The sequence below is a fragment of the Brassica napus genome, chromosome C8 (assembly GCF_020379485.1).
Source record: "Brassica napus cultivar Da-Ae chromosome C8, Da-Ae, whole genome shotgun sequence".
NCBI lineage: Eukaryota > Viridiplantae > Streptophyta > Magnoliopsida > Brassicales > Brassicaceae > Brassica > Brassica napus.
In genome coordinates, this window is record NC_063451.1 from 8,039,350 (window position 1) to 8,050,219 (window position 10,870).

The 10,870-nt window shown below is 33.4% G+C and overlaps 1 protein-coding gene and 1 long non-coding RNA gene across 2 annotated transcripts; one reads left to right on the top strand and one right to left on the bottom strand.

The window, feature by feature from the left end:
* Positions 1 to 1,589: 1,589 nt before the first annotated feature.
* On the top strand, positions 1,590 to 4,906 carry LOC106442190 (amino acid permease 5-like; the record flags this gene model as incomplete). Its single annotated transcript, NM_001316193.1, is given in 5 exon segments — positions 1,590 to 1,930; positions 2,133 to 2,366; positions 2,599 to 2,692; positions 3,819 to 4,173; positions 4,250 to 4,906. Coding segments are annotated over 5 exon segments (1,446 nt in total). The 5' UTR covers positions 1,590 to 1,824.
* On the bottom strand, positions 2,808 to 3,923 carry LOC125591637. The gene is made up of 2 exons (XR_007327740.1): positions 3,712 to 3,923; positions 2,808 to 2,869 (listed from the first exon to the last, which is right to left on the bottom strand). It is a non-coding gene; the product is annotated as an uncharacterized LOC125591637 (long non-coding RNA).
* Positions 4,907 to 10,870: the final 5,964 nt, after the last annotated feature.

Below are 10,870 nucleotides of genomic sequence, written 5' to 3' on the forward strand. Positions count from 1 at the left end.
TGATAGCATCAGTTGGTGTTAACAGTGTTAAAATTTTTTTTGTCAAATATTATTATTTTTTAATTTAATTTTACCTTTTATTTTAAAAACATAATATGATTCTGTAAATTTTTATTATTTTGTTTCCTTTAAAAAATAAATAAATATAAGATAGCAAAATATTATTGGTCGATGAACCTACATATTTATCTAAGGGGTGAACCCATAAATTTCTTTTTTTTTGTCAAAAATTTCTTGTTTCATTTTTAGTTACATTAAATATTATCCAACTATTTTCGTATACAATGTGAATAAATAAATACTGCAAACAAAACATGGTCCAGACTATGACACAAAGCTTGATCATGGTATTTTGAAAAATCTATTTTCATTCGTCTCCTAAACTTGTCTATACACTCTGATGACATGGTGGACATTTCACCCTCATATTTCAACTGATTCTGCAAATTCACTAAATTTATGCATGGTTCTGCAATTTACATCTTTATTTTGTATAGTGACCTTATTAAACCACTAAAAAAGCTATAAAAATTTAGTGACATTCGGACTACAGAATTTAGAATAGTCTTTTGTAATTTGCATAATTTTTAATCATATTTACACGGTTTTCAAAGCATTATATATTAGTTTTCTTTCTCTTCATTGTAGTTGGATATCAACTTGTCAACCCACTACTAAAAAGAGCATATTCGGCAGAACACACACAAAATTCAACTCTAAAATGTCCAAACCATTCAAAGTTCAAACTAGGAAAGTAAGTCAAAAAGTGTTCATGCACGCTTTTAGAATCGTGCGTGTATCTCGGTCAATATTGGTTTTACATTAAATTTATTATAGATTTGGAACGAAAAAAAGAAATAGGAGAAAAAGTGCACGAAGTTTCCTCTCTTTTTTGAGAAAAAATTAGGGTATAACCGGTGACAAAAAAACAGAAAAAAAATAACTCATTTTTTGTTATTTTTTATTTATTTTACCATTTATAAAAAATAATTTTTTTTTCATTCATTTTCATTACTTTTATTCTAGAGGAATATAGAACAAATTTGTTATTCCCAAAATTGATGGGAAATAATTTTTTCTTTGATTCCTATAATTTTATTCATCTGTTTTTTTTTTCTAATCGTTTCTAATGTTCTTCTAATGATTAGCAGTCAGACCTTGGTTATAAAATAGTAAATACAATAAAATTAAAACATTTTTTAATTTAAATTCTATTTTTTTAACAAAATTTAAATTCTATTCGGAGTGGAATATATAGTGGTGTTGGAAGTTCTCTGTTTTATAAATAAATTAATACAAGCTTTTTCTTTTGTAAAAATATAAATACAAGCTTTTGTGAGATCTATTCACATGCATTTACAATCTCATCAGCTTATCTATTCAATTCCTATGCCTCACTCTCTTCCAATCACAGAACCTTTGGCCCAGAGCAAACCGGAACACATCCATGGCTGCTGACCGATGATTTTATTTGGATTGATCTCATCAGCTTTTCTTTTCAATTCCTATGCCTCACTCTCTTCCAATCACAGAATCTTCGGCCCAGAGCAAACCGGAACACATCCATGGCTGCTGACCGATGATTTTATTTGGATTGATCTCATCAGCTTTTCTTTTCAATTCCTATGCCTCACTCTATTTCAATCACAGAATCTTCGGCCCAGAGCAAACCGGAACACATCCATGGCTGCTGACCTATGATTTTATTTGGATTGATTCCTTTTCGTTCAATTTCGAGATCTAACGGAGGAAACAGTCTAAAACCTTAACAGTCTTCTGTCGGAAAAAAAATTGAGTTCTATTTCGTCGGCCAAAAAGAAGAAGATGGTCGAGAATTCAAAGAATCGTCAGGAATTACGTATCTCCATCGATGTTCTTCCTCGGAACAGCTCCGACTTATTCGACGAAGATGGCCGTGTCAAGCGAACCGGTATTTTTTCTAATTAATTTATACTTTTTTTTTTATTTTCGTTTCCTATTCAAGTCTTTGTTTTAGGTTTTAGCTAAATTACGCTACTATTTAGCTAAATTTGACTTTTTCTGTTTTTTTTTTCTTTTTGATCAAATAATTTTTCTGTTATGTCCTTAATTTCAGGTTAAATAATTTTACGGTGTGCTTTGATTGGGTTCAGGGACTGTGTGGACAGCAAGTGCACATATTATAACAGCAGTTATTGGATCGGGAGTGTTGTCTCTGGCATGGGCTGTTGCTCAGATTGGTTGGGTGGGTGGTCCAGTAGTTATGATACTCTTCTCCCTCGTCACTTATTACACTTCTATTCTCCTCTGTGCTTGTTACCGTTCAGGCGACTCTGTCACCGGCAAGAGAAACTACACTTACATGGATGCTATCCACTCTAACCTCGGTAACATCAATCACAGAGTTTGACTAGTAATATCACTTGAACGCGGAATAGTCGGATGTTCAAAGCTGAATAAAGTTTTCAAAACGTTAAAAGCTTTTTGTTTTTGTAGGTTATTGACTTTCGTTTCTTTTAGTTATATTTTTAACACAATATTTAAAAAAAAAAATCATGAAAAGTGGTATACAATATGATACTGAGTAAAGATATTTTTTTTTTTTTGGAAATCTTTCAGGTGGTATTAAGGTGAAATTATGTGGAGTTGTGCAGTATGTTAATCTCTTTGGTACTGCAATTGGTTACACTATTGCATCAGCTATAAGCATGATGTAAGTTCAGACTTAGTTTTCAACTCTTTTGTTTTTTCTTATTACGCAAAATTTTCCACGGAAAGTAGATGCGTGTCTCACTTTGCTGTTCAATATAGTTCATACAAGTCATTTAAGTCCGGCTCAATAATGCATTTTCAAAGTCAGTGTTTCATTATTTTTAATTCTAGTATTAACCTGTGTTTAAAAAGGCGCTCGCCTTATGCGCCAAGGCGCAAGGCGCACTCAGGCGATAGCTCCATCGCCATGCACATCCCAGGCGAGGGTATGGTCCCTAAGGCGCTCGCCTAGTGCGCTTTGGCCATAAGGCGGTGCCTTCAAAGGCGACGCAAAGGCGCGCGTTGGAGACCCTATGTTAACCGACACTAAACCAGGTACGAAACCAAACCCTGCTTTAACTAATTCACCAATCTTATAACAAAACTTCAAAAATATTCATCAAAACCCTAGCTCCCTCTTCAAAGTTAAAACCAAAGGTCAAAAATTCTCACAAAACATAGATCTCACAGTGTTTTGCTTAAGGTTAGAGTATTATCTACTCTTCTCTAGTCTCATAGGTTCTTCTTCTTATTATTATGACTACTTGTGTTTCTTGGTTACAGTCTAGAATGCACTGCGATTGCTTATCTCTGTAATTTTGGTGCTTCTTTTCTTTTATACAGTAAGTGATTGACGCTTACGTAATTGACGCTTACTAGTATATTGTAGCTTGAGGACTCTTGTGATCAAGTTGATGTATAATCTTTGTTTGTAACTGAAACAAATCTAATATATATTGAAATTCATTTTTAACATGTATTTTATTGCTCTTTATGGTATAGTTTGTGTTTGCATGTTCTTTACGTTATTGAATGCTTTATTTGCATGTTCATCATCATAGTAATTTTTTTTTTTTTTTTATTAATCACAGTTTCAAGTGGTCTTCAAGGCGAGCGCCTCGATGCGCCATGGCACAAGGCGCAAGGCACATACTTCATCGCCATGGAGCGCCATACGCCTTTTTAAACACAGGTATTAACGAATCTGATACAGTTACTTGTCCAAGATTCTAACGGTTTCAGATTTTTCTGTCTGCTTCATTGTTTGTTTTGTGCTAACTATATATTATGACTGAAAAAAAAAACAGAGCAATCCAACGGACAAGTTGCCAGCAAAGTAATGGGGATAAAGATCCATGTCATGTGAATGGAAATCCTTACATGATTGCGTTCGGTGCAATACAAATCATATTCTCTCAGATTCCGGATTTTGATCAGTTGTGGTGGCTATCCATTGTGGCTGCAGTCATGTCTTTTGGTTACTCCACCATTGGTCTTGGTCTTGGCATCTCAAGAATGGTAGATAACAAAGAAATCAAAGGCACTCTCACTGGAGTCACCATTGGGACAGTGACACCCACCGAGAAAGTCTGGAGAACTTTTCAGTCTCTCGGGAACATTGCGTTTGCCTACTCTTACTCCATGATTCTCATCGAGATTCAGGTATTTTTCTACAATGCGATTGTGTACGTGCCAAATCTCAGGTTTCCGGTTTAAGAAAATGTTTTGATAATGCCAGGACACGCTAAAAGCCCCGCCTGCAGAAGAAAAGACGATGAGGAAAGCGACTCTCATAAGTGTGGCAGTGACGACGCTCTTCTACATGCTCTGTGGCTGCGTAGGGTATGCAGCATTCGGCGATTCCGCGCCAGGAAATCTCCTCGCTGCTGGAGGGTTCAGAAACCCGTATTGGTTGCTTGACATAGCCAATCTCGCCATAGTGATTCATTTAGTTGGAGCTTACCAAGTCTATTGCCAACCACTCTTTGCTTTCGTCGAGAAAGAAGCTTCAAAGAGGTATCCAGAGAGTAAGTTCATCACAAAGGAGACAAAGATCCACATCTTTCCGGGGTCCAAACCTTTCAATTTGAATCTCTTTAGGCTTGTGTGGAGGACGGTTTTTGTGATTACAACAACGTTGATCTCAATGATAATGCCTTTCTTTAACGACGTGCTTGGTCTCTTGGGGGCCATTGGTTTTTGGCCTCTAACGGTTTATTTCCCGGTGGAAATGTATATTGTACAGAAGAATGTGCCTAGATGGAGCACAAGATGGGTTTGTCTTCAAGTCTTGAGTTTGGCTTGTCTTGTTGTGTCTGTAGCGGCCGCAGCAGGATCTGTTGTTGGGATTATCACTGATCTCAAGAGTTACAAACCTTTCAAGACGGACTTCTGAGAGCCGCCTACGGAAAAAAATAAACTCTTGCAATGGGGGAAGAAATTAGAATTATATGTTGTAACGTGATCACTATTGGGCAATTATCTCGGATAGATTTTTTTTTTAGTTTTTGTTCAAAAAATAGATTTTAAAAAACAAAATGACTTAAATAGATTTTTTTATTTTGAAAATTTTAATATTTTTTTAGTTTTTAAATTTTGAAATCATACCCCTAAAACTCCATTCCTTATCCCTAAACCTTAACACTAAATCTTAAGGGCTTTTTGCAGAATTGACCTATAATTTAAAGTCAAACACAAAACTAACCTTTTTTTTTTTTTGAAAATTAGTTTTGCCCTATTCACCCCACAAGTTTATATGATTTACGAAAATGCCATCAATTTTTTTTTTCTTTTTTTTTCGAAAATGACATTTTTACTCTCTCACCCTCATCATCTTCAAGTAATTACAAGATTGCCATTGTCATCAATACCACAACCACCATGAACAACCAATTTGAAGCTCTTAATGCTCCCAAAATCGATTTACCCTTCTTCTTTTTCCATTCTTGTGAACTAAACACAACATATCTCTCACTTTCTCTCCACAATGAGCTAAAAAAATCCAAGATTTTGATTCTAAATTTTTTATGGTTCATAGAGTCATAGAAGCTAACGATTCTGGGTGGGTTACTTTCGTTTGTGATTCTGTGTGCTTGGAGAAGCCTTATGTATGCTAAGGAACTTATCTCACCAATTTAAGGTATGACATCGAGTTTTTTTCCAGATCTGTTCGTCAGACGACTTACTTGGGAAGTCGTCTGGCTGTAGACAACTTACCTGGAAGTCGTCTGGTCAACGCAGAGGTTATTTTTGCAATTGACTTTGAAATCTGTAACCTGAGACGACTGAAAGTTAAGTCGTCTGTTTTTGTTTGGTTTCAAAAAAATTTCCAAAGAACCTAGACGACTTACATTTCAGTCGTCATAGGTTAGTTTTGCATTTGACTGGATAATTTCAGAAGTTTGACTTCCCCAGACGACTTACATTTCAGTCGTCTGGCGAAAATTAAAATAATAATATTTTTTTAAAAGTAGACGACTTACAGTTAAGTCGTCATAGGTTAGTTTTGCAATTGAAAAAAAAACTTCAAAATTTAATTATACACAGACGACTTATACTTCAGTCGTCCACGAGACGACTTACTTGTAAGTCGTCCAGGATTTTTTTCTGAGATTCTGGTCAAACCTCGTAAATCCTGGACGACTTACATTTCAGTCGTCTCGTGGACGACTGAATTATAAGTCGTCTGTATATAATTAAATCTTGAAGTTTTTTTTTTCAATTGCAAAACTAACCTATGACGACTTAACTGTAAGTCGTCTACTTTTAAAAAAATATTATTATTTTAATTTTCGCCAGACGACTGAAATGTAAGTCGTCTGGGGAAGTCAAACTTCTGAAATTATCCAGTCAAATGCAAAACTAACCTATGACGACTGAAATGTAAGTCGTCTAGCTTTTTTGGAGTTTTTTTTTCAGCCAAACAATAGTAGACGACTTATTTTTCAGTCGTCCGAAATAACAGATTTCAAAGTCAATTGCAAAAATAACCTCTGTGTTGACCAGACGACGTATAGTTTAGTCGTCTGGACAACTTAGATTGAAGTCGTCCGCGTCTTCTCCGCTAGTTTTTAAGTCTTCTACGTTAGTTTTTGAATAACTTGTATTTTTAAGAGTGATAAGTAACTTCAAGATATGTAAAACTCATATTTACAAAATATGTTCTCTCCCTTAGTTTTACTAAATTTGACTAAGTTTTTCAACGCAAACTTATAATAAAATATGATATGCTTTGACTAGTTACTATTGTTTGTTTCCATCTCTTAAGTATTATTGTTATAGACAATAATGATGACTATTGTTATGAGTTGGAAGAAGGGTTAAAATACTTCTTAAAATGTTGTATCAATATAAAGCTACCAACATTCTTGTTTATTAAGATGAGAAAAAGGCCATTGGAGTTTATTATTGCATATGAGAGATCCAAAGATAAGAAAAAGGCTACTGAAGTCTATTATTTCATTGATTTGTAAATGTGTAAACACATTGTTAGCACATTTAATACATCTTGGAAAACATTATTACTGATTTTACAAACAATTCACAACTAAAAGAGTAGACATGCAATTCACAAAACAGACCACAAACAAAACTATTATAGATCATTCCTCTACAAAGACAAGCTTGGATTCCACTTGAGTAGACAAGACCACACGACTTTTAAGAAGTCTAGACGACTTCTAAGAAGTCCAGACGACTTCCAAGAAGTTCAGACGACTTTGTCAGAAGACTTTTAGGAAGTTCAGACGACTTTACAGGAAGTCCAGACGACTTTACAGGAAGTCCAGACGACTTTACAGGAAGTCCAGACGACTTCCAGACGACTAACAGGTAAGTCGTCCCAGAAGTCTTCCAGATCTGAAAAACCTGCATATTAAATCCAGATCTGAAAAACCTGCATATCCAAAAACGTTCAAATGGCTTAAAAACAGAAAAAATGAGTGAAAGATTAGATAAATCTACCTTTACAGAACACACAAAAATAAATATCTAAAAATAATAGATCTACCTTTAAATTAGTGGAAGATGAGTACCATCTAATTAAAAACCTGCAAAAAAGATAGATTAGTAAGAAAGACATGAGACAAAACTGGAAAATTCATATAAAGTTTGGTGTTTTCAAGTCAAAGAGATTAGAGTGGGTTTGGAGAGTTTTAGTTTGGGAAAAAAGTAAAAACTTTATACAACAAGAAGTTCCCAAATGAAGAAAAATCAGACATAAGAACTTACAAAAACGCTCAGATCTATTATGAAAGGGAGACTTCGTCAGAAGACTTCCATGAAGTTCAGACGACTTCCTGGAAGTCCAGACGACTTCCTGGAAGTCCAGACGACTTTGTCAGAAGACTTCCAAGAAGTCCAGACGACTTCCAGACGACTTCCAGACGACTAACAGGTAAGTCGTCCAAGAAGTCTTCCAGATCTGAAAAACCTGCATATCAAATCCAGATCTGAAAAACCTGCATATCCAAAAACGTTCAAATGACTTAAAAATTGAGAAAATGAGTGGAAGATTAGATAAATCTACATTTATAGAACACACAAAAATACATATCTAAAATTAATAGATTTACCTTTAAATTAATGGAAGATGTGTACCATTTGATTAAAAACCTGTAAAAGAGATAGATTAGTAAGAAATACATGAGACAAAACTGAAAAATTTATATAAAGTTTGGTGTTTTCAAGTCAAAGAGATTAGAGAGAGGTTGGAGAGTTTTAGAATGATGAACATTACATTTTTGTTGCAGCCATTTGAGAGGAAGAGAGAAAATGTGTAAATTTTTCTTTATATAGGGAGACAAAAAATCCAATTAGATTAAATATTTTTTACTCAGACGACTTCCTGGACGACTTACATTTCAGTCGTCTGGTGAAGAAATTAAAACAGACGACTTACATGTAAGTCGTCCAGAAGAGTTTAATATTTTTAGCGGGAAATTAAATATTTTTAGCGGGAAACTAAAATAGAAGACTTTCCAGACGACTTACAAGTAAGTCGTCTGGTTTAAATTATTTAAGCGGGAAAATAATTTTTCTTAAAAATTTTAGGCGGGAATATTTGGACCACACTACATGTAAGTCATCTGTTTTAATTTCTTCACCAGACGACTGAAATGTAAGTCGTCCGAGTAAATTATTCAACAGACGACTAAAATATACGTCGTCCGAGTAAATTATTCAACAGACGACTGAAATATAAGTCGTCCACACCCTAAACATAACCCCTAAACTTAATTATCTAATTAAAGACTTCATAAAATCAAATCAAACTTGAAAAGTGTTTACTATACACATAAATAAACACATATAGGTGAAAACTAATTTTTGAAAAAAACATTTTAGTTTTCCAAAATCTAACCCTAACAATACATACAATACTACAACATATGTTTGCCAAACTCCTAAACCAAAGTATTTCATGATTCACTACTTCCACTCATCTATCTTCAAAACAAATTAATTTTATCATATCTTAATTTATATCACTTAAAACTGTTTATAATTACTTGATTTTTATTTTTCACGCATCAAAATATTTTTTTACAAGATTTATAAATTATTTTTAAAATAAACTGGTACCAGACGACTTAAACTTCAGTCGTCCAGACGACTTCCAACATCTCAGACGACTCAGACGATTTATTGGGGCTATATTCGTAAAAATGGCTTCTATTTTTTTGTTTGGTCACAAAGGGTTGAGCTGTAATTTCACTAGGCTTTTAGGTTAGTTTTGCATTTGATTCAAGTTTGGGTATAGGTTTGGGATTAAAATCAAGTTGTGGGTTAGTTTTGGCAAAAACCCCTAAATCTTAAACCCAAAAACACACCTCTTAATAAAATATTTTGGTCATTTTGATCCTTAAGAGCTATATCTGTGACGAAAACTTTTTAGGGATATCCTAGAAAATTTCTCATCTCTCTTATGATTAACTTTGGTCAAGAGTTCGTTATAAAAATACTTTTTCCATCGGGACTTTGGGTTGAGATTTGCAAAGAAGAGAACAAATCTCTGTATATTAATTGAGATGTCACTTTATTGATTTCTGCTAACGTGTCGTTTATAGCTGAAGTTTCAAAAAATTTCATCTCCTATATATTAATTGAGATATCACTTTATTGATTTATGTTGACGTGTTGTTCATAGGTGAAGTTTCAATAAATTATTATAATTTGATTCGTTGACGGCTTTTATTAAATATTTATTTTAATCAAATCTAGAAATAAAAAGAAACTCTACAACCAATTAATACAAGTTACCAAAAAAACAAATAATATTACAAATGATAATTTATTGTAACTAATTGCACAACTATAGAAAGAATATATAATGTTTCATCAATTTTTTTTATTTTTATAAATGATTTATTTATAATTATTTAAAATATTTTTATAGAAATAGATATAATGGTTGTATATTCTATATAAATAATTAGATTTGTATATAAGGCATTATAAAAAGTTTAATGTTTTTTTAAAAACCCCCACGAGATTTATAAATCATTTATAAAGATTTTGAAATTATTTAAAATATTTGTTTAATTCTGGCATACAAAATCATTTTATTTTATTTTTTTAACGCTGAAACATTCTTTGTATTCATTGTGATATAAGTTCATAAACAAATTGGTCTTACACAAATGCAGGAAAACAAGTACCGCAGGTAAAAACACCAATACAAAAGAGAAGCAACAACTATTAGAAACAAGGTGGATACCAGTAGGCACCATTCAAAAGTAAAATGTAACCAACTTCAATCCTTACTGATCTAGAGGATATTTGTAAAGATAAAATGCAGCTGAACTGAAAACTACCATGGTGCAAAACCTTATAGCTTTTCCAATTCAAAGCTGAATTTGATTAGGATTTGAAAGACAAGTTTTTCCAACTCTAACAAAATCATTTTATTCGAGTTTCTAAATCATTTATGAGACTTTTATCAAATCTTTTTTTTTTTTTGGGTTAACTACCTATTTCCACACCAGAACTATCGTATAGTAACATAACCACACAAACTTTACATCTAGTCTCAATTCCACACAATTTAAGTAAGTAAACCTATTTCTCCCCAAAACTAAAGTTCGAACCCCGATTCCTCCCGGACGAATATTTGAGTTGGTTTTAATGGTTTAGAACCTAAACCACACGTAAACAGAGGACGGAACCAATTTTAAAACTCGACCCAACCCTCCTATCCAACTACGTACCCAACCCGACATCTACTAAAGGTTAAAAAAAACCCAAATCAATTTCAATTTTCTTAAGAACCCTAAATTGAAAAATCAAAAACCTTCTCATCCATTTCCCTTTCCCACACACCCTGAGACTATGAATAATGAGTCTGGAAGCTCATTCCATT